The 25,103-nt window shown below is 43.6% G+C and overlaps 1 protein-coding gene across 3 annotated transcripts in view; it reads right to left on the bottom strand.

Annotated features, from left to right (window-relative positions):
* Cers3 (ceramide synthase 3) overlaps positions 1-25,103 on the bottom strand; it is a 105,070-nt gene that overhangs the window by 66,315 nt on the left and 13,652 nt on the right. For all 3 annotated transcript variants that reach the window (XM_042277746.2, XM_076544574.1, XM_042277749.2), the window contains one exon: positions 4,299-4,472. In XM_042277746.2, the coding sequence (XP_042133680.2) occupies positions 4,299-4,471 (173 nt within the window). In that variant the 5' untranslated portion in view covers position 4,472. The remainder of the gene's footprint in view (positions 1-4,298; positions 4,473-25,103) is intronic.

The raw sequence follows: 25,103 nt of genomic DNA, 5'->3' as shown, positions 1-25,103 counted from the left end.
CTGCTGCCTGCCTGCCTGCTGCCTGCCTGCTGCCTGCTGCCTGCCTGCTGCCTGCCTGCCTGCTGCCTGCCTGCTGCCTGCTGTCTGCTGCCTGCCGCCTGCTGTCTGCTGCCTGCTGTCTGCTGTCTGCCTGCTGCCTGCCTGCTGCCTGCCTGCTGCCTGTCTGCCTGCTACCTGCCTGCTGCCTGCTGCCTGTCTGCCTGCCTGCCTGCTGCCTGCCTGCTGCCTGCTGCCTGCTGCCTGCTGTCTGCTGCCTGCTGTCTGCTGCCTGCCTGCTGCCTGCCTGCTGCCTGCCTGCTGCCTGCTGCCTGCTGCCTGCTGCCTGCCTGCTGCCTGCCTGCTGCCTGCTGCCTGCTGCCTGCTGTCTGCTGCCTGCTGCCTGCCTGCTGCCTGCCTTCCTGCCTGCTTGCTGTCTGCTCCCTCCCTGCAGTTCCAGTGCTCAGAAGGCTGAGACATACCATGATTGAAGGCAACTAAGGAAGGGTTTATTTTAGCTTACAGGTCACAGTCTAAGGCCGGGCGGTGGTGGCGCACTCCTTTAATCCCAGCACTGTGGAAGCAGAGCCAGGTGGATCTCTGTGAGTTCGAGGCTACCCTAGTCTACAAAGCAAGATCCAGGACAGGCACCAAAACTACACAGAGAAACCCTGTCTCAAACAAAAAACAACAACAACAACAAAAAACAAAACAAAACAAAAAAACCCCAAACAAACAAACAAACAAACAAACCAAAAAGCAGGTTACAGGAACTCAAACAGGATCTTGAAGCAAACAAGCTGTTTGCTGGCTCCCTCCCAGGCTGGTGCTTAGCTAGCTTTCCTGTGGATCCCAGTACCACCTTCCCAATTAACTATCAAGAAAATCCCCCAGACATGCCCACAGGCCATCCCCAAAGCAAGCTAGATAGAGTAGTTGTGTATTCAAGCTATGGGTTCAACTGAGAGACCCTGCCTCAATTAATAAGGTGGAAATCAACTGAGGAAGACTGCCATTGGCCTCAGGCCTCCACTGGTGAGTGCATGTATTTGCACACACACATGAATCCACACACAAATGCACATACACAGTCACAAACTTAGTGATTTCAGTGTAGCTCAGTTAGTAGAGTGCTTGCCCAGGTTGACTCTAATATCAACTCTGGAGAGGCAGAAACAGGAGGGGCATAAGTTTAAGGTCATCCTCAGCTAGATAAGAAGCTCAAGGCCAGCTTGAGCTACATGAGACCCAGTCTCAAAAACACCCCAAAGAAAGAAAGAAAAAGAATCAGCACAGGAGGAGGAGAAGAAATAAGAAGTCTATGTCCATCTTCCTCTAGTACTTAGAAAATTTTCCATGTTTAATTGAAATCTAGAACTTTGGTTATGAATTATCAGATGATAAGTCCTTTATTTCATTTTTAAATACAGAAGTTAAGTAAAAATTTCATAAAATAATGTGATTTAAAAAATGTAAGTATTCCAACTTCCAGACGGACTAATAAGTTCCTTTGGAGAGAGCCCATGACGTTCAGAGACATATAAAAAGAAAGAAAGTATGTGCCAGATGAACAGAGAGCAGAGCAAACAGACCATATTCTGTTGATTTTTCTCAAGGAAGGAAAGGAGTTCTCACAGTGTCACATCATTTAAGCAACCAACAATACATGCACATAGCATAGGTGTTTTCTGGAGTCACATGACTAAAGGAAGAACACCATCATCAGACTCTCAGCTCTAGTGTGAAGTTGAGGTCAGGCCACTTCCATCCGCTCTAGTGAGTTAACAGTGGGTCCTTTTTTCTCAGCTCCTGAAAACTGAGATGTAGATGGATTTCTCAGGACTCTGTGAGACACTGGGAAAGGGGAGAAGTGGGGAGTCTCCTCCATGTACAACAAGTAGAAGAAGTGACCTGGTGTTCCATCTTCCACCTCTGCCTTGGGCTTCCAGGCCTACACTCTATACTGTGTGAAACTGTCCATCTCATGTGTTGAACTTGGAGTAGATCTCTTTGATACCTTACTTCAAACACAATAAAGAATTTGTAGAAAGCAAACTAACCAGAAACTACTAATCTTAACCAAAATAATAAATAAATAAATAGTCTGACAGTATCAAACGTGTCAGAAGTGTTAGGCAATCCAGAAGTTTTCACATTTGCAGTGAGCTTTCCAAACTGTTTTCTGATTCCCAGGAGGCATTTGCTCACTCTCTTCCACTATCAGAAGCATTATAGTATGAGATCCAAAAACATCCATAAAACCAGAAAAAAAAAAATACCCACTCAAGCCAGCACCCTGGAATGTGATGCCATGGCATGTCTGTTTGAGTACCACTGAGAGCTTGAGGTCATTAACCTCCTGTTTTCTCACCTGCAGACTACGTATGGTTTCTATACCATCTTGACTGTAAGTTCTCATCAAATGCAAGGAACAGCCAATATTTTCTTTAGTATATAAGTGGTTTAATTTATAACAAATAATGTAGAATCCCAAGGAAAATATAAACTTCTATCACAACGAAGTATGATCTCTCTCTGCCATGTTAAATATTCTCTTTATCACACAGAAAGATGTATGCTTCTGTAGTATTACATACCAGAAATAATTAAGGATGAGTTGTTGGGAATTACCAGAACAGGAGCTAGAAGATAAGGACTACACTTCATCTCTTGAGGAAGCAAGAATGGACCTAGGAATTAAAAGAGGGATTTCTTCCTCACTGTTAGCCAGGCAAGACATAGACATAGGGACTTGGTTCTCCACCACTGCAATGCTCCGGCAACCAAGAAAACATCCTGTCTCACTGCCCTGATCAGATTGGAAACAACAGCTGCCTACTGAAAGACACGAAATCTGCAATAGGGATAAGGAAAGGTCATCCATACGATCCAAAAATAGTGAACAGTTCTAGGTAGTAAAGTGTCACTTGTTAATTTGGCTGTTCAGGGCAAATTTTATTTCCCTTATGCGTTAATTGGAAATTCAGACTGTGTCTGTAAAAATTGTAACACGGGAAGGGTGAGGGCTGGGGAGACGGCTCAGCAGTTGAGAGCGCTGCTGCTGCCCTCCCATAGGACCCAAATTCAGCTCCCAGCACCTACATAGTGCAGGTCACAGGCACCTATAATCCCAGCTCCAGAGGATCCAGTGCCCTCTTCCGGCCTCTGTAGGCACCAAGACACATGTGTTGTAAACACATACACATAAATAAGAATCAATATTTTTAAGGGAGGGAAAAAGGTATCGTAAACAGGTACATATAAATAAAAAGAAGTATTTTTAAGGGAAGGACATTTTCCAATGCATTCAGCCACAGTTTAGTGGCAGGCTAGGGTATCTTCCCAATAGCAACAGTGCATTTTTAACCAGGTGAAGCTACTGTTTGTACAGAAACCTTTGGGCAAGCCCATGAGATAGAGCTGGTCAAACAAACTCTCAAGACAAGGACCCTGCAGATATAAACACATGGTCCATGTTACATTTGGTCTTGGACTACTTGATTTTTTTTATCAGGCTGTCTTAACTTTTTCCAGCTCTTGCCATATAAGCAGGCTTTTTTGTTTGTTTGTTTGTTTGTTTCAAATGAACTAACAGAAACTACACATGAACAGTTGCTTCCTGTTATCAGAACACGAATACAATTTTAATATGAGGTTGGAAGAAATATCCATATAAATTAACTCAAGTACTGTTTTCTGATAAAACAAATTAATGTTGTTATGTTTTCCTTATGCTTAGGAAGAAAGGTGAGCTATACAACTTAAAATTAAACTATGCCATGCAGAGGTATTTGATTTGCTCCTTAATGGGTCACTTCTGGTATTTTCCAGGCATTCTAGAATGACATCTCATCTTCAAGAAATAGATTTTTCTAGCACTGTCCCTCTGGGATTTTGCTCTTAGTAGTACTACTTGTACAAATCAGTGCAATTCACTGTTATGTTTCCACATATGCCTCATCTACCCTCACTCACTCTGTCTCAACCTTGTTTTATTTTTGCTGTAAAAATAAAGCACCCAGTGATATTCACACCCCTAATTCTTCTTCTTCAGCTTGCAAATAATGTTCTGTGTACTTTATTGCACAGGTTCAATAGGAATCTGCAGCCTCTGAACAAGAGACTCATTAAGAATCAGATCTTAGGGTTGGGGATTTAGCTCAGTGGTAGAGTGCTTGCCTAGCAAGCACAAGGCCCTGGGTTCGGTCCTCAGCTCCAGAAAAAGAAAAAGGGGGGAAAAAGAAGAACCAGATCTTAGACTTGGCTATGGTAAAGTTAGCAAAGATGGGGTCGGGGAGAGAGGAAACATAAACACTACTTACTTTTCAAAGAAGTGTCTGATGATCACCAAAAGCAGGGCATAGGGAATTGTCATGTACAAATGGGAAGCTTTAACAAAGACGAGGCCATCATGATCTTCGAGATCTGACCACTTTATTGTTGGAGGAAGCCAGAATTTCTCCAACCAGAACCATTCTTTAAATGACTGAAACATTCTAGACAAATGAAGAAAAGAATGCATTAGACTTGTCAAATCAGCACTCAGAACTGTGATAATGTCGAGCACTGTCCTTGAAAACACCTAACACAGGACCCCGAAAATAACAAGGGGAGTACACTGGCTCCCACAGTCCTACATGCATTTAACAAGAAAAACTCATCCAGTGCTCCCAGGAGTGCTTAGACTAAGGAACAGAAGACCAAAGCTTAACATGCTTCTCTTCATATTTCGAGAAGCATACATGTGGATATTACAGATATTTATTTTCCTCTTATATCACTCGTGACATAAAAATTATTCAATAGGTTCTACAACATCGAAGTATCAAAAGTCAACCCCCTGAAAGCTTCAATGTGTACATAAAACTTCACTAGCACTCTAAGACATTTCCTGGGAGATAAGGAGCAGGAGTTCCGAGGAGGTCATGTCAGTAATCTGTTTGTATTTCGGTGGTAGTAGGGATTGAACTGAGAACTTCACTCACGTTAGGCAAGGACTCTACAGTGAGATTTGTCCTCAGCCCCCTTTTTACTTTGAAGCAAGTTCTTACTAAGTTGCCTAGACTTGCCTTACATGCATTTTGTAACTCAGGCAGGTCTTGAACCTGTGATCCTCCTGCTTTAGCTTCCTAATAGCTAGGATTACTAATTCTTGCCATCAGGCATGGCTCCATGCTAATAACTGTATTTAGGGAGACTCTATTATCTGTGAAGCATTGTGCTAGGTGCTGCACTTAATAGACAGGTCTCCCATCTTGAGAACCAAAAAGCCTTGTAGGTAAGGTCAGCCTGACTAAAACAAGTAACTTGGATACATATTTTTTAGATACCATAAAAATGTCCAATTCCAATGTGTTAGTTTTGTTTTATCATATTTTTTAAATTATATTATTATCTCTTAGCAGTCTGTTTTTCTTCTACTGAGAGACAGAAAGAGAGTGAATTCAGAGGGGTGGGGAGGTGGGAAGGAACTGGGAGGAGCAGTGGGAGGGGAAGCCATAGTCAGCATATATTCTATGAATATATTTTCAATAAAAGGAAAAGAAAAAGAAAGAAACCTAACTAGAAGAGGAAAAAAACAAACTACAGGGTGCTGGGAGGCAAGGATGGATACTGGGCTCAGCAAGGATAAGTCCTGGAAAGATGCCTGGGGGGGGGGGGTGGAAAGAGTGGGAGAGGAAGCTGATCGACAGCACTGAGAAGGGACTTGGGTTCTGCTCCTTCCCTTTGCTGCCCCGACAACCCAGAGACATCCCTGACCAGGGGGTGCAAACACTCCTCTCATAGCTTTGCGGCACTGAACACCTGCCTGCTGGGCGACCTCTCCCCCAGCTCAAGGCTGAAATTACTGTGGGCTCGACCTCAAATCTGCTGTCCCTTTCCCAGGTCAGATGTCAATCTCAAGCTCCAGGTTGCTGAGCTTGTGCTTTTGACAACTGGCTACACATTTGGGGGCCCACAAAAACCCTCCTTTAGTATACTTAATTTGTGAGAGTGGCCCATCAGACTCAGGAAACAATGGACTTATATTGGTTTATTATCAACGATGCAGAAGAGATATAGAGCAAAGCATGTTAGAAGGGCACCCAGCATTTACTCTCTCTCCAGGTCCACCATCCGCCAGGAACCTCCACATGCTGAGCTACTGGAAGCTCTTGGAAACCCACACTCTGTCCTTATTGACGCTTCATTGTGTGAAATGATTAAGCCATTTGGCTACTGGAGAAGAATTCAACCCTCGGTAACTTGACCCCGCCCCTCCCCCCCCCCCAAGAAGTTGAAGGGACTGACTGATGACACAAACCCTCGAATCCTGCTGGTCTTTCTTGGGCCCTGCCTAGCACAGACTACCAGTCAACTTGTCAGCATACAAGAGCACACTGCCATTTCCGAGAGTTCAACCACTTCCTGTTTGCCAGGAAATGTGCCCTTCATGACATCACCAGCATAAGTTTGACCCTCACCATTGAGGTTATGGCCATTTTGATCCTAGCATTTTGCAACTGAGACTGTTTTGATTTTTCTCTGTAAATACTTAGTCAGGAACATGGGTCACACTGTCCTTAGATTTTACAACCTTGTGCCTGGTGTTGAGAGAAGTGCCCTTCCAGAGGAACACCGACCTGGTCAGAACCACACCTGCACAGCTGCGCCCTTGGAGAAAAGTGATCTTCTTTATGGATTATCATTCCACTAGACTTTCTAACTTGAGCTGCCAAATCATGCAAATATGGTCGACTGTTTCCACCAACACATATGTATTCTCTGGTAGGCTTGGGGGCTGCACAGAAGAAAGGGATGAAGGAGTGATCCTAGATTTCAAGGTGATTATGACCCAGCGATGATGTGGTCTGAACCAGGGAAGGGCAGTGACAATTGATAAAACAGCTGGGTGGGGGGTGTTGACAAATGGCAACACCCTATTTGTAAAGTAACTGAAGAGTCAAGCTTGGTTGCTCTGTCATCTGACAAAATTTCCTATAGAGGAAGTCAAGACAGAGGTGTGCTAGCTGAGGATGCAGCCCAGTGATAGAGCACTTATCTCACACAGGCAAGGCTCTGGCCTGGGCTTGACCCCCCCATACCTCCCCCACCACCCAGGACAAAGCTACTCACCTTTTCACACCTAGGCACAGATCAAAACAAGAGTAAACATATTCATTCGAGTTTATCTCCAATTTTTACCGATTTTGGAAATCAACCCGAGCTAAAACCTTTTGCTAGGCCTGAGCTCATCATCCAAAATCAGAGCTAGTTACAGATGTAAAGACAAACATATCTTTTGAGAAGTTCACCTTGGCAGATTTATAGTATTATTGGCTCTGACAATAATTAAAATACCAGGGCTGGGAGCAAATAGCAATACAGGAAGTTAGGGTTTTTTTTTTCTAATATTGTTTAATAATCACTAATAAAATAAGTTGCTCACTCCTAAAACACAACTCAAAGCAGCACAGATTTTTCTGTCTTGGGAGAAATACACTTCTTCAAGCAGCTTCTAAGTTACACAGGAGTAAATCCTTGCAGTGACTTCAGGTCTGGGAAAACAATAGGAACTCTAATGTCTGGTAACACAAAATAAAGACAGCCAAGCAAAGAAACAATGTCCTAGAAGATGGAAAGGACACAGAAGAACACAGCCTGGAAAACACAGCTCAGACTTAGAAACTAAACTAAATCAATGCCCACTACACTCTTTCCTTGGGTGTTGCTATCAAACTTCAATGATTGCAGATTCAGGGGTCTTAGAGCCCTCTGTTGATACCCAAAACAAGAAGAACTCAAAATGAAACACAGATCTAAATGTAGGAGCCAGAGTTATAGAACTCTTAGAATAAAATATGGGAGTGAATCTTGGTGACCTTGTCTCAGGCCAGGCCTTCGGATATGGCACCCAACTCATAAGCAAAAGAAAAGACAGATCAAAATAGATCAGAATTAAAGTCTTCTGTGCATCAATGGACACCACCAGTAAAGAACCTACAGAATAGAGGAAAGTGTCAGAAAAAAAAAATGTGTCTAATAAGGGTGTTTTAGTCAGGGTTCCTATTGTTGCGACGAAACACCACGACCAAAGAGCAAGTTGGGGAGGAAAGGGTGTATTTGGGTTACACTTCAGCATTGTTGTTCATCTCTGAAGGAAGTCAGGACAGGAACTCAAACAGGGCAGGATCCCGGAGGCAGAAGCTGATGCAGAGGCCATGGAGGACATGGAGAGTACTTACTGACTTGTTTCTCCTCGCTTGCTCAGCCCACCTTCTTATAGAACCCAGGACCAGCAGCCCAGGGATGGCACCACCCACCATGGGCTGGGCCCTCTCCCATTGATCACTAAATGAGAAAATGCCTCACAGCTGGATCTCATGGAGGCATTTCCTCAACTGAGGCTCCTTCCTCTGATGACTCTAGCTTGTGCCAAGTTGACATCCCAAACCATCCAGCACAGAGGGACTTATGTTTCAAATATACAAAGAACCTTTACAGCCCACTAATAACAAGACAAAATAGCCCATCTTTAGAAAGTATCTGAACGAACATTTCACCCGAGACATGCACATAGCGAATAAGCACAAGAAGGGACGCTCAACACTATGGGCCGTGAAAGAAACAAACTCAGATGGCCACCTTCGCAGCACTGAGTGTTAGAGTACAGCCTAACAAAAGTGACCGGCCACAGCGAAGTCGGAGCCCCCAAGCACTGCTGCTGATCAGGCCGGAAGGGGGTGCTGCTGGGGAAGACAGTCTTCAAACTGTCATAGAGTGCACATGGTCTGCCAGTCACTCCTAGAAAGCTGAAAGGATTCATGTTACTTGACATTTGAAGACTTAGGCAAAAGGTTAGACACACATGGCATGGACTATATGAGTTCATGGATATGAAACATTCAGAACAAGCAGCTCCATAGAGACAGAAAGTTGGTTGGAGATGCCTTGGGGTGGGCTGGAGGGGGTGGCATCACTGGCTTAGGGAATGGGAAGTGATTTCTAAGGGAGGGGTTACGGCATTTCTTTAGGAGCAATGAAATAGTCAAAAACTGTGCTACTACACAGCAGAGAATATACTAAAAAGCATTTAAGTTCACATTTTAAGTGAGTTGGGTAATATGTGAAATATACATCAAAACAAATAAACAGTCAGGCAGGAAGATTTCGAGTTCAAGGCCAATCTAAACTGTATAGCCAGAGGCTGCCACAAAACAATATTAAACAAAAACAAACTCTCCTGAAGATGAGTCTTCCTCAGATGACAGCCCTCAAGTATAAAACTGTCTACTAGATCTCCACATGCCAACATGTAGCTCCAGGCATGGGCCGTAATAATCCAGTTCCCTTCCAGCCAGTCTTCCCACCATCTCTCAAGGTGTGTGTGTGTGTGTGTGTGTGTGTGTGTGTGTGTGTGTGTGTGTGTGTTGTGTGTGTCTGTGTGTGTGTGTGTGTGTGTGTGTGTGTGAGAGAGAGAGAGAGAGAGAGAGAGAGAGAGAGAGAGAGAGAGAGAGAGTCTACTTCTGATCCTCCAAGTCATTGAGCCATTTCAGGCTTTTAGCTCAAAAGAAGTCACGTTCTCCTGGCCTCTTGGTAAGGCTTTTAAAGATACAACCTGCAGTAGCTGTAAACACAATTCTGGCAAATTTCAGAGTAACAGAGTCACCTCTGTCTGACTCTAGTGCACTGGGCAGGTCACTTTGGAGGTTAGTCAGTACTCAGCCCTCACAGACAAACATGGAAAGTCACTACCATACATGCCAGTGATACTGTCTAAATGGGAGCCGGTGGGGACACCTCTATTTCTTAGCATCAGGATGTAAGCGGGTGTCCTCAGTCTGATGCTTTCCTTGGGATGTCAGGCCTGCAGCAGCCAGTGCCATGCTCAAGTGTCACCCTACATATGCTGCTGCTGCACAGGAAATGCAGTTACATGGCCTGCCCCATTTCCTGCTTCCATTGTCATCCAAATCTGGTTCTTCAGGAATGTGATCATCTCCAATAATGTCTTTTGTGTAAGACACTGAGAAATCCTCTTGTCCATGGCCAAGATCTCAGAATGACCTGAAAGCATCTTCTGCATCCTCCTTTAGTAGAAATGGTAGTTCCAATTTGGCTGTGAGCCTTAAATTTGGTGCCTGCCACAGAGATTTCCTCCAGACACTACACGGAGAAGCAAGAACTAACTCCCCTGCATAACTGAGGGGAACAGGCCAGCGAGTGTCTGTCTAGTTTACAGTCTCATTGTGCTGATGAGGGGTCCTGACTGTCCCTTCCCCTCTTTCTTCCTCCACTTTGCTCCTGCTTTGTCTTCTCTAACTCATAGTCGTTACCAAGACCTCTGTTTAGGCTTGAGTCTCTCGTTTCTGTATTTTGTTCAGTGTACAAGAGGTTGCTGGATCCCTGACTTGGAGTCTTATAAAGATCCTTGTGATGTATTGCCTACACAAGGAGAAGAATGGAAACTTTGCACTGGCTAATTGCTACAATAGTTCACCGATACTTAAGTGGAAAGGACAGCTACAAAATATTAAAATGGAAAGACACCTGTGTTTAAATCTTCCTGTGCTACTGCTCTAAAAGAAAGCCAGGGCTGGCAAGGTGGCTCAGCCAGGAAAGGTTCCTGCCACACAAGCATGGTGACCTGAAGTCAATCTCTGGAAAGCTGGGGGATGTCTTTCTGTATGCTGTGAATATATGTTGCTCTCATTGGCTAATAAATAAGCTACTTTGGTCTATGGCAAGATGGCTTAGAGGCAGGCGGGAAATCCAAGGAGAGAGACAGGAAAGAGAAAGGCAGAGTCTGGAGAGAAGCCAGCCTGCTGCCCAAGGAGCAACATGCCAGCAGACTGGTAAAGCCACAGAACGTGATAAAACATAGATGAATAGAAATGGGTTAATTTAAGATATAAGAGCTAGCTAACAAAAGGCCTGCCATAGGCCATACCATTTGTAAATAATATTAAACCTCTGAGTGATTATTTTATAAGTGGCTATGGGACCACAGAGCTGTGTGAGACCAGAGAAAACTTATGGCTACACTGGAATCCTTATAAAAATGGGGGAGAGAAAATCAACTCTATAAAGTTGGCCTCTCACTCCCACACGTTATGTCATGTATACACACACACTCACACATCATGCATACCGACACACATACAGTTAGAGTAAATAAAAACTCAAGAGAAAGGGTGAGAGACTAAGAAAGAAAGGGGAAGGGAATGAGAGAGGAGAAGGAAGGAGGAAAGGAGACCTTAGAAAAATCACAATGGTGATTCTGTCACTTAGGGGTCGATGATGATCCACTGACTTTTTAGTGGTTCTGAGAAGCCTACTGACTCCCACACTAAGACTTTATCCTCTTTCAGTTTAACTCTAGACTTTCTGAAAGTTTATAAAAACAAAAACTATTAAAACAAGGTCCTGTCTACTTCCAGATTTTCAGACTCTGAGGCAAGACTATGGCTTGAGTTCAGGAGTCCAAGGTCAGCCTGGACAACACAGACAGATCCTGCCTCAAGATACTAAGCCGAATGAATAAACCCGATCAACAGTTCTTCAGCATGTCTAGCTGCGATTCTTCTGGAAGCAGGTACATGTATTTACTACTTGGTCTCTGCAGGTTCCTCTTTGCCTTGGTAACAGTGAGGTTAGCTGGACGGGTTCTCTAGGAAGAAAATGTCAGCGACCAGCAAGGACATGTCCAGTTTACACAGAGCTGCTCTCGTGCACACACTCAGAAACTATGAGCTGCTGACTAAATCTAGAATGTATTTTTGAATAAGAGGAGTGATAATACAGCCAAAATTATATTTAAGTTAATTATCTACAAGCAACTTCAGTCTGGTAACTGCAAAACAATCCTTATAATTTGGGTCTAGGGCCAGGTAAACGTGTCTGTCTACATTACTGTTGGGTGTTTTCTTTGGAACTAACTCTACAAACTCAGCCCCCAAGGAACTGGTTATGCCTTTAAGATAAAGCACAAGGGAAATCATTAGCAGCTCTTTGCTTCCTGTGAACAATCCTGAAAGGAACCACTGTAGATTCAAACTCTCAAAGCACTGGAAGTCATGGCTGCTGCAAGCAGTCAAGTAAGACCATATGCCTGGCACAGACACTTAACTCTGAGAGACGCTGTGACTGTTAATGTGCACATGTGGACACACACACCCCACAACACAGCAGACACACACTCACAACATGGCATACACACACACACACACACACACACACACACACACACACAGTACCAACAACAAAATCTACAACTGTAACTGCTTGAGCTTATAGCTATTGGAAAACAGGAGTAAAAAAAGAAAAAAACAGGAGGAGGGGGGACCTCCCATACTTCCTACTGAGAAGCAAGTAACTTGCATGAAGGAAAAAAAAATTTAAAACAATTTTCTCAGAACACATTTGCAATTATACTCATTTAAAGTTATATATAAACATATAAAATATATTCATAAAAATTATACTCAAAGAATTTCAGTACAGACTTAGAGATTTTAAAAGCCAAAATATATACGACAAAAAATGTGGTATCTCCTAAAGATGTCCTTGATGGGTATCGAAGTGTCCCCAAGTATGCATTCATTTCATCTCTTAGTCCCAAACTTCCATTCCCAGCCCAGGTCACCCGGGCATGCAGCTGCCCTCTAGGTGAGACATCATTTCCCAGCCTCCCTTGTGCCGGGTGCAGCCATGTCCCACCACACACATAACATAGAGTGGAAGTGATTGGGGTCGTCTCCCAACAGACAAGGCTACATGCCCTGATTTTGTTCTTCCTTCTTTAGCTAAAGATGGGGATGACAAGAACAACCTGTCAGGCCAACTGATCTTTAGAGCTGGTCCAGTCCTAGGCTGCCCTATACAACAGAGACAAACAGCTACCTTACCCAAGGCACTGGACTGAGTCTTTGTGGTAGGTGCAAGGCTGTAACTCTAATTATTACAGAGGGAAAGCTGTAAAGGAGTCATAAGCATGAATGAACTACTCTTTGCATTGCTTCCAAGTAGATTATAAAACTGGAGGTGCCTACTCATCAAAAATACCAGTGAGAGAAAAACAATGCAAGCTATACACCAAGACAAAACATTTGAAATATTTACTATACAAGAACATGTATCTGGGAGATACATCTAAACTACATGGCTCAATACAAATAAATCAGGGGGTTTCTTTCATAACAGATCAGTTGGGGACCTAGGCTTTCGTTACCATCCTACCTAGTGGGGGGGTATCTAAGGATTTGCTCTGCCTGCAGGGCTTCTTGTATGCAGGTTTAACGCCTCTCCCTTTCAAACTTATCGTTTTGCCTGCTTTGGAAAAATAAATCTAATCCCATGATATGTTCCCCATGCCAGCTGGCCCTAGGCAGAGGAGATACATTTAGAGAAAGGGATGTTGCTTCTAGGTTCTAGAGAGTTTGTAGTGAAGTCATCCAGGTTCCTCTAGCAGCCAGGGAATTCCAGGCCATCCCTCCAGCCTGGGGCCCCCAGTGAGCTAGCTCTCTCCCAATGAGCAGCTCTACAATGTACCCTAATGTCCACGTTATAGCAAGTTCCTGAGGGGTTTCTGCACATTCTGCTGCACATTAGGACCCCTCTCGAACCCCAGACTTCTAAGTCTGTGGGTCTCACTATCCTAGGGCAGTGACTGTTTCTTCTACCTGCCATTGCTACATATTGTGCTGTAGGGTTCTTCCCACAGGCCAACCCCTCCTGAGTCTAGCCCTCACTGGGCCCAGCTCACCTTGACAGGAAAGGTACCCATCTTTCTACCCCAACTCTAATATTAGACAACAGATGACTATGGTCTCTAGGACAAGTCAAAAGATCGTGGAGTTTTCTTCACTGTGTTTTCATATCAGGTGATGACTGGAAGTTGTTCCCATAAATCCCAAAACTCAATCAATGTCCCATGAGCCAGCTGCCACTTTCTGTAAGGGACAGTCTATGAATCATTACTAATCATGTGATAACTCACTGAACTGTCAGTTAATTCTGGGAGTCTGTGTGAGGTCAAGTTCTTTTCCAGTTGACAGTGATCTCCAGTGCTTGTCTCTTCAAGCTGTGTCAATTGACCTTATGAAAAGTGCCTGGCAATTACTCGGGCTTCCTAGAAAGGCTCTAGGCAGAATTCACATCTGCTGCTGTGTGCAGAGACTCTACCTGGGCAAGGTTCCACTGGAGTCCTATTGCCCACAATGACTCTAGCCTATCTGGAGCCCCACTTTTCTGTGCTGAGTCTCCTGGAGCTAACACACTTGTAGGACTTCCCTGGATGATGAGAGCTTTGCTTACTTCTCTGGTCACCCTGTGCCTGCCCTCCACTCACTCTGGGATCCTGTGACAGTGAGTAGGTCTGTTCTCTCATCCCTGAGTGAAAGGATAGGTCTTTATAGCTTTAGAACACATGCATTCTTTCTGCCTAGAATGTTCTTCCCATGTGTCTTTCTTCCACTCATCCAGTCTATCACATCTCCCTTATGTTTCTGAAAGGCCTCCATCCAAAATTTCCAGGACCCCTCTGCCCCGCTAGACCAAAGCTAGAGAAAGAAAGGACCCCTGTGAGATGCTATGCTTGCTCCCAGCTTCCCCCAACCCACAACCCTTGCCAAATTTGTAACTGCCTACTTATACACTGATTTGATTTGGAGTCTAATTGCCTTCCTACGTCCCAAGACCCTCAAGAGCAGAGGTTACTCTCTAGTGGCCCACAGTTGCACCTAGAACTTTGCACACAGCTGGCAAATGACCAACACTTATTAGGGGAAGTAGAATAATAGAGTGACTTGTCTTAGGGACTTCAGAGCCAGTGGGACCATAGCTTGGTTTTGATAGTACACTAGCCATGAGCCTCTGGACAATTAATGATCTGTTTCCCCATCTATGAAATGGAAGTGGAACTGTACCTCCCTGTCAGGTTGTGAGAATGAGTCAATGGGTAAATACTTGCAAACCACTGTTACAGGTTCTGTGAAATGATAAACTGTAGTCAGTTATTGTACTGGCTGGTTTTGTGTCAACTTGACAAAAGCTGGAGTCATCAGAGGAAGGAGCCACAGTTGAGGAAATGCCTCCATGAGATCCAGCTGGAAGGCATTTTCTCATTTAGTGATTGATGGGGAAGGGCCCAGCCCATGGTGGGTGGGGCCATCCCTGGGATGGTGGTCCTGGTTTCTATAAGAAAGCAGGCTGAGCAAGCCAGGGAAGCAAGCCAGTAAGCAGCATCACTTCATAGCCTCTGCATCAGCTCCTGCCTGCAGGATCCTGCCCTGTTTGAGTTCCTGTCCTGACTTCCTTCAGTGATGAACAGCACTGCTGAAGTGTAAGCCAAATCAACCCTTTCCTGCCCAGCCTGCTTTTTGCTGATGGTGCTTCATTGCAGCAATGGAAACTCTAACTAGGACAGTTGTTAATTGCCATACAGTTATCCTGGGAACAAGAGGAACTAAGTCAACTTCCACATTCTAAAAGTTGGTAATTGGTATCTGTTAAATTAGAAATTATTGAAAATAACATTCTGGGCTAACTCTCACACAGTAAAACTCTTAGATTTATATGTTAGTGGTGAAACATAAATACCACTCTCTTGGAAATTAAATAATTTTAAAGCTCTAAAATGTTGAAGACTTGCCTAGGAACATACATAAAAATGGATCAAATTCTTTTTCCTTTTGTCTTTTTATTTTCCCCCTACTGTGGGTCAAATCAATGGCCTCCTGCATACTAAGACGTCTTAGGAAGCTGAGGTAAACACCCAGCGCCAAAATTTTTCTTAAAAAATATAGTTCTAAATAACTTCAGTGTTAGCAATACTAGGCTTTAAAAACTATGTAGTTGGGAGATGGCGCAGCTGATGAAAGTGCTTGCTGTGTCCATCTCATGATGTTCCTGAGACCCGGGGTGCCAGGAGAATCAGCCCCTGAAACTTACTGTTTGACCTCTACATGAGTGCTGTGGTGGAATGTGTGTGCCCACACCCTGGCATCACTCACACACACACACACACACACACACACACACACACACACACACACACTGTTTTTTAAAACAACATTGAAAATGCATTACATTTACATGTGTGTGCCCCCGAGTGCATCTCTCTTCCCACCATGGGAATTCTGGGGGTCAAACTCAGGTCCTCAGGCTCATATTACCCACTGAATCAATGCAAAATGTCTCCACTTGGAATGTTAACTCTGAGGAACAATATGTAGTCACTGTTTAAAATTATGAAATTTATCAACATAAAATATTTATGAAACAAAAAAATAGCACACAAATTCAAAGTCACATTTCTATGTTCTTATAATGGCATATGATCTCACTGTGTTATATTATTTTGTATGTTTACATATGTGTGTGTAAAGATAAAAACTGAACAGAAATATGAAAAATAATTGACATTCTATAGTTCTGGGTTATTTAAAAGTTTGAATTTTGTTGCTGCTGACTTAATATTAGGATTATTTCTAATTGGTTTATTGAAGGGTTCAAATTAAACAACCTTGTTTCCTTGCTTCAGCTGAGGAGCCTGGCAGCTAGTATTTCCCTGTGCATCCAGTTCCCTGACAAATGGGGGCTGCGAAGAGGATCCATCTCACATTAATATTTTCAGAAGATAACTTTTAAAATAAATGTTTCATTTACAAACACTAACGGTTAACTTGAATAAGCCATGTTGGTTACCTACGAAAAATGCATCACATCCCTTTCACACACATAGAGTTAATGACTACTGGAATTTTGTATTCTAACAAGAGAACATCTAAAGTGTGTTTCCTTACTGGCCTGGACGACAGTTTCCTGGGATCTACCGACAAACCAACAACTGAAGTCAGAACCAGAGGACCTGAAGTCCCAGAGGGCAGTTTTCCCCAACATGCCTCCTGAGGGTTTTCCTCCTGTCTGCTTGGACACGGTGGTTTATCCCTGCCCCATCGTTAACTGGCCAGATAGCAGCAGAGCCCACTCAGGACTAAGGGAGCTAAGTGAGCCTCAGACTAATAAAGGAGCAGATATCTGCAGAAAACAGGCATGATGCAACCAGATGTGGGCAAAGCCACATTCCAGAGAAGAGCAGTCTTAGGAGGACGTAAATATTACAGTTCAAAGGAAAGATGAGCTGAGTGACTCTGAGAAAGTTCCATGGGGCTGGCAATTCTGCTTTTGGAGGCAGAGCTTCATTAACACCTCTTGTCTTCTCTTCCGTTAATCCGGGGAGACTAAAGGTAAATAGTCCCTGGGCAGCCTGACAATGGTGTCAGGGCATGAAGGCTGCAGCCCAGTCTGAACAGCAGCAGCATGTCAGCAGTTTCTTTCCCACACTCTGTCCCTCTCCAGCAGGTCCTCCCTTGCCTGGTGAGTCATGTCTACTTTGCCAATCATCCTGTCATTAGTCTCTGGCACAAGAGAGTGGGTCAGGCAATGCAAGGGAACAGGAACCTGCTGCCTATGACTCACAAAGGGCCAAAGCTGAGTCACCTGGCTCGGCCTTGGTTTTCTAACCTGAGAGGCTCCAGATCTACTTACTGTCTTGTCCTCAAAGATCCCTGTGTGCTGCTCAAGGGTGTTTCCCTTCCCTGTTAGGAGAGAAGGGACTTGGGCAGCAAGGCTGCCATACAAAAGGCAAGTTGGTAACTGATGGGCAACATGAAAAGCAGAAAAAAGCCAACAAAAATGAAAATGTGTTTGACACACCACCTCAAAGAACTCACTGTCTTTTTTTTCATAGAGCCTACACTAAAGTGCTGGATGAATGCTACCTGTAATGTTACCTGGTCTAACCTACTGGATATGAGGAAGAATCAGCTGCAAGTTTAGTTAAATACTAAGATTAGACACTAAGTTTAGCAAGACTCTCAAGGAGAATGATGGGATACCCCCAGCCCCTATCATATTCTCCGTATCTCTCCGGCTGAGAATGGATGACTGATTTTACATTCTTCTTACAGTAAGGGAAGCCTACATAATGGGTACCAGCTGTGTTAAGCAAAAAATCTGGGCTCAAGTCCTGGAGAGAGTGCATATTACAGTGTAATGAAGTTTCGATCATTCTATTCAGTGGACTTATGGGGGGGGGGGGAGATACCTCTCCACGCAGCACACTGGAGTAGACTCGTAAGGACAGGCATACAGGAACCAAGGCCTAGTAGCATATTGGGAACAAGAATAGGGAAACTTGACTACCAGGAGGTAGTCCCTGCCCCTCTCCTCTTTTCCTGCCCCCCCTTGGGTTCACACCCACCTCATCATCTTCATCCACAGGGTAACTAGAAGCTACCATCTTGTTCCTTTACTTTACCTCTTCCTTAGCTACACAACCTAACACAAGTGACATTTCCTAAGATTTGAATTATTCATCTGTAAGATGCATGCAATCCTGTCTATTTTGTAAGATGTGGGTCAAGACTAAACAAGGGCACCTGTTTAAATCACTTAGTACAATGTCTGCCATGTAGGCATCCTTGAGATCTATTTCAGTGACAGCACCTGATTGATGTACTAAGTGCCCAGTAAACTGTAGGTGTTAGTATTGTGTTTACTCCCAACCATCCTCAATAATGGCACTGTGGCCCATCCAATGGCACAGAGGCCAGCTATCATCTCTGGTCTGGGGGAGTAACCAGGTCTGTGTTTAGGTCAACCACAGCAGGTGTTGCTGGAGGACAACTTTTTGAATAACTTGACAGTCACATGCTGTCAGTGACAAGAGTTCTTATATCATGGGAATTGTCTTGAGCCGTGTCACCAAATGCATCGTTTTATAAAAGAGAAAAGGACCCAAGGGAGGACGTGGGGCACACTTTGACCAAGCAGGAAGTAGAAGCATCTGCTGTCAGATCCCTTCCTGTGTAGGAAGCTGAGTCACTTTCAGGGACTGGATTACTAAGGCGCTCTGATGGAGTAATTCCCATTCTGATATGTTAAAATACAGGCTTACGCAATGCTTAAAGGCAGGATTTCCTGTTATACAGCTCTTGTCCCTGCAGTGATGGGCCCCCTAGAAAGGAACAAGATGGCAGCTTCTAGTTACCTGTGGATGAAGATGATGAGGTGGGTGTGAACCCAAGGGGGGGCAGGATAAGAGGAGAGGGGCAGATACACGGTTTCAACTGCTTTCATCTTGGTCTGCTAAATCATAATAAAGTTAGAAAATGAAAAACATGATTTTCTTCTGACCCCAACCTCTGGCATTGGGCCAAGGTGCCGGGCTCCTGCCGGGACAGCCATTCTTCTCTCGTTTGATGAGGGAGGGCCTGCCACTGTCTGACCTCTCCTTTGGCCCCCATCTGTGGCCCTGGCCATTGGGATTTATCTGTCAAGTGCAAGTAAGAAGGCATGGCTGGCAAGAGCTCCCCTCCCCTGCCTAGTTTTAGTGCAAGAGTCCACTGCAGGAAGAGAAAAGTGCAGTGCTCAGATTTTAAGAAGATAAGGCAAGGAGGGACAGAATAGAAATGTCAGGCTGATCTAAAGAGCCTGGGACATAGTTGATGTGTTTCTGGGCTCAGTACTCTTGGGCAAGGTCAAATCTATCGCTTTAAATTTAGAGAAACTTTGTGTACAAAGGTGCAAGGGAAAAAAACTCTGTGTATTCTGTTTAAAACCAACCTATTACTTAAGAAATAAATGTTTCTCCAGGTTGCCAGAATTTCTAAGTACATACTTATTTTAAAAAGGGAATTCTTTCAGTTTTATCAACATACATTTATATAATTTCTGTTTCATCTCTCTGTGGTCTGTCTATTAATGAAAATCAGCTGGTACGAATGGGAGATAATGCTGTGCTAAGAAAGAGAATTCCCAGTTCAGCACATCCTGCACATGACCAAGGCTCTTCCCCAGGGGAGCAACACACCATTGTGGTGTTCTCGCTACCCCTCCACCAATACTGATTCTGAGTCCAGAGGTCCCTAGGTTTTCTTTTCAAATTTATTTTTGGACTGAAGGCCTATAGCTTATAGGTAGCACATGTGCTTAGCATGTGCTAGGGCCTCGGTTCCATCCCTGGAATGCAAAAGAATCAACTAAAATAAAAGTGCGTCTTTAAACAAACGCTTGGGACTTGAGAAGCAGCCCAGTGTTAAAGAGCACTCACTCTCAGGGAGGACTACGACTCCATCCCCAGCATGCACAGCAGGCAGCTCATGACCACCCGCAAGGCATCCAGTACTCTTTTCTGGCCTTGATGGGTACCTGCACACACATGTACAAACACACACACACACACACACACACACACACACACACACACACACACACACAATTAAAAATAAATAAACAAAAACTAAGTATCATTGACAATTTTTTTCTGCCCAAATATAAAGTTGGCAGAAGCGAACTACAAATTACTCCTGTCAGTTTTGCAGAGAAGGGGTCTGTGTGAGATCTTTCCAGCTCTGGTCTCCCTCCAGGAAGGTACATCATCTCATACTCCTGGGCCTAGGGGTGGCCATAGGAGATGACTGGGGAGGAAGGTAGAAGAGAGAGCACACACTGTGTGTCGAGCAGGAAACAGTAGCTAGGAAGAAGCACTGAGCTGGGCTAAGGGCTTTAAGCTGACATGACACTCTGGCCTGCACTCTCTATAGTTTTTGTGGTGGGCCTGCTTAGAGGGCCCCAAAATTGGTCTGCAACTCCAGAACTCTTAGGAACTCTGGACATCAAAGATCCGTGCTGTGCTCCCAATCCTCAGACTTTCTGATAATCCAGCTGAACGACCTCCACACAGAGGAAGTTCCCTAGAGGTCATCAGGAGTCCGTTGTTCCATTTGCAGCTTCCTGGTGCCTCCCAGATCCTCTCTCCAGCTCTCCTCTCCTCGCCATTGACTCTCACTTCTAGCAGAAAGCAGGCAGGGCACCAGCAGGCTCAATGTCAGTATATGAGGTTCAGGCCCCTTCTGTCGGAGCTCTTTACTGCCCCATAGGGCTAGTTATCCTTGGGCAGTGGGAGGTGAGATCTAGTTCACATAAACCCAGGAGAGAAGGCAGGGGAGAAAGTAGAAGACAGGAGTGAGCTTTCCAATGCCATCCAAACCAGTTTTACAGCTGAGAGTCTGGAACAATAACAAACTGCCTTTCCACAGACTACTAGATGCTCATTAAATGATAACTAGTGTCCAACACGTCACAGGTACCAGCTCCCCAGTGTTCACGCAACACACCCTCCAGCAATAATTATTCCTACAACTTGAAGGAGAAGACCAAGCTTAGAGTGTAGAAGGGACATGCTCAGGGCACAGACCCAAATTTAGAAATCCGAGCAAATTTCAAATTTAGGCACTAGGGGTCAAAGTATGGACTCTGTGTGCATTACCTGACTTTGCCTTTCATTAAACCAATATCTGCATACACTGCACAAATGATATTACTTTTGCTTTTGTTTGCTTGCTTGGTTTTCTTTTTTGTTTTTATTACTGTTTTATTATTATTATTATTATTATTATTATTATTATTATTATTATTATTATTTCAGCATCTCACTATGTAGACAACCCTAGCCAGCAACTCCCAATGCTCCTGCTTTGTCCTCAGGAATGCTGGGATTACAGGCATGTATCATCACACCCCGCACAAAAGATCAGTTTTTATTACCGCTTTTCATGATTTTTGAAGAAAGTGGTTTTGAACAATCTTCTTGACAAGTTAAGAACTAAAAGTCAGAAGTCCCCTGAGCATGGAAAGCCCTTCCCACACGAGTACAAGAAGTTCTAATGGAGTAGTGTGTGCGGGGTGGAGGGCAGGGGGAGCTGGGGGGCTCAGAGTAGTCAAATGTCTACCCAACATCTCCCCTTTGGAAAAGACCGCAAACCTCCAGAACCTCAGAGACAATTGACAATTACAGGGAGTTGCCTGGCCCACGTATCCCTCCTCCCCAGGATGTGAAAAGCAATGCTAATATAATCAACTTGGGAGCCACAGATGTAACTCCCAAGATTACCTCCAAATAGACACAACGTAGGTAAACTAAATATGCAAATGATTATGGTTAACTTGAGGGTATGTGAAAGCATTCTACTTAAGCAGTGTGTTATGCATATGTATGTGTGCATATGTTAGATGTCCTGTTTAAATTCACACCCCATAGTAGCAAAAAAGAGAGATGTAATATGTTATATTAGACAAACATATCCCCAAGTTGCCTTCTAGCTTTGAAATTTTAAGCCAGAGTTCCAAACTGATGGTAGAACTTGATATGAGCCAACATTTAAAACAGAAACCCAGAACTGCAGGTTTATTTCAAAAATCAGATCTGGCAACAGTCATCTGAGTGACAAGCCTTAAATAGGGCAGACACGCTTTCCTAAGCTGACCTGCTGACTCAGGATCTGCAGTTTTCCATGGCATTTAACACCGTGGATCCCTACACTGCAGAATTTCTCTCTGTGGACTATGTCTTCATAGTCAGGAGAGCTTGAGCAACAGGGTCCTGCACACCCAGGTAGAACAGTGAGGGTTTGCCCACAGTAGTGGGCTTTCAAAGACTGCTTCTCAGCCTCGCCTGTACGTATGAATTGCTGGCAGAAGTTTTAGAACTATGCTTTTCCCTAATCTAGACCATTAGATCAGGGTTTCTGACTGTGTAGTCCCAGCATCAGCAACACAACTGTTGTGAAGCAATCTGAGATGGCAGTGTTGCCAACATCCTGTAGTTCCCTCTGTGTCCCTGTCCCACACTACCCCATCCTCCTCCTCCTTTATCCCATCCCAACTCCCAGCACCACAGGTTAATGTTGCTTCTGTTGAACTTGCTAACAACAGAACCATACTGAATCCTTATCTCAACTGTGAGGACTGAGATGTATCCATGTTACCACATGCAACAATTGGCCCATTTCCCCTCATGTTTACTATTTCACTATGTGACTTTAGTGTAAACTGTTTCCCCACACTATTGTTGATGCATATTTGGGCTGTTCTGAGTCTAAGGCTATAACAATTAATGCCAATAGCTATAAATATTCTTGAATGTAGACATGCTCATAGGACATTATGCCCTAGACGAAGAACTGCCAGAGTATAAATCATTCACATATTCAGGTCCAGTAGGTATGTCTAAACAAAGAAATGTGTCCAAAAGTGTCAAATGTACCGCCACTGGAGTGTCGCAGAGTTCTGCCAGCACTCTGTGGGACTTTTGGTGGGTGTACAGAAGTACAGCATTGTGGTCTTAATTTTCAGTCCCTGATAGTTAACAACACCAAGGACACTTGGGGTTCTCAGCCATGTGGCTGCATGTCTGTGATGCACCTGCTTAAATCTCTTGCTCGTTTTTCTGTTGTGTTAACCTTTCAGAATTGATGTGTCTAAGGGGTTGCCAGCATGAGCAAGTGTGACTGAAGCTGTCATAACGCAGTCTATTAGTTTGTGTGCTGACTGAGGACAATCAAATGATTTTGATTTGATTGCATGTCTTGGACATGAGTTTATTAGGATATGTAAGGCACATGTCTCCTTTCCCTCCGCAGCTTGGCTTTTCCTCTCAATGGTATGCTTCAAGAGTCTGAACTTCTCCATTCTAATACAGTCCGAGCCACAGATTTTTTTTCACCATGTAATTCTGTATCTTATTTAAGAAACCAAGGCCCATGCCAAGGTCATAAACATAGTCTACTTTTGTCATCCAGAACAATGCTGCTCGGCAGATAATAAAAATGGAGGTCACATACAGTTTTAAATTTTCTAGTACCTATCTTTTAAAAATAAAAATAAACTGAAATTTATTTTAACATTTATATAACCCAATACTTAAAAATTGCTCATTTCAATGAGCAGTCAGTATAAAATTATCAATGAGATACTTCATACTTTTATCCATTTATTATTATTTATTTTATTACTAATATGGGTATGTAGGATGTGTGTGTGTGTGATCATTCTGTGATATGTTTGTGGAGGTCAGAAGGCAATGCTCAGGAACTGGTTCTCTTCTTCCCCCATGGGTTCCAGGGACCGGACTGTTCAGAAAGTATTTTTATCACTGAGCCATCTTGCCAGTCCCATGTCTTTCTCTACAGTGAGTTTATAAAATCTACTTTGTGCTTTTTACATTTCAGCATGATCTTCTTTATTAGGCCAGCCATATTGTTAGACCCATATAGGTCTGGAGGTTATTCTGTTTTGTCTGCTACGTCTAAATCAATATATAGATTTGTACACATTTTAGGGCAACCATTTTTCTTTCCACATGGATATCCAAACAGCTCCCAATTTCCTGTGGTACTGAGATCATTGATGACAAATACCAGTATCCACAGATGTCCCTAAAATCCCCAGTCCACTCTGACAAGCCACACCCTCCTTTAAAAGTCCCCAGTAGATTTCTCATTCATATCTCATGTTGAGAACCATTTCCATGTTGAGCAACTTTATAAGGTGGGAAGGAATATAAAAGTTAAGATCAGTAAGTATCAAGTGTCTCTGTACGATACTATTTCAGGAAAGTGTGTGTGTTTGCGTGCGTGCTTGCGTGCGTGCGTGCGTGCGTGCGTGCGTGTGTGTAGGGCAGTGGGCTGGATAGTAACTAAAGTACCACCTGCCTGAAAAGTACTTCTTACTATCAATAATGGTTAAAAACATTTAAAAGTGGCAGCAATAGTCTAGCCTGTGAGACCAACATTTGCCTGCTATTTTTCAGTCATCGATTCGGGGAGCTATGCTGTTTTGTTCCCACACAGTTCACAGACTAGAATTCCACTTCAAGCAGATTGTTCCTGGAAATGATCCAGGTAAAGGCAGTTGGAGTTAATGGAACAGGAGGAGCTCATTAGGAGACCCTGTAACTTTGACCCAAAGTAGAACATGGCAAGGGTCCTGTAACGTGTACAACATTACAGATGAGCATAATTTAAGTTTTCTTTGCATCAGCATATTTTATGTTTTTATAGTTTTATTCCCAGGTCAGACAAGAAAACAGACTTTGAAGAGAAGAAATTGAAGCCAATTTAGATATCAAACTTGAGTAATCTTCATTATTGAAAAAAAAAAACTGCTCTGAGAATTTTTCTGCTTAAATCTTGAAATGATTAGTTTACTGCTAGCCTGTGTCGGGCTCAATATAATCAACAAGTATTTATTGACTGTCTGATAAAATATGCCTGACAAAGGAACCAAAATAAGACAAATGGCCT

Source organism: Peromyscus maniculatus, chromosome 1, assembly GCF_049852395.1.
Source record: "Peromyscus maniculatus bairdii isolate BWxNUB_F1_BW_parent chromosome 1, HU_Pman_BW_mat_3.1, whole genome shotgun sequence".
Taxonomy (NCBI): domain Eukaryota; kingdom Metazoa; phylum Chordata; class Mammalia; order Rodentia; family Cricetidae; genus Peromyscus; species Peromyscus maniculatus.
The sequence above is the reverse complement of the archived record's forward strand: the minus strand, read 5'-3'. Positions and strand labels throughout refer to the sequence as shown.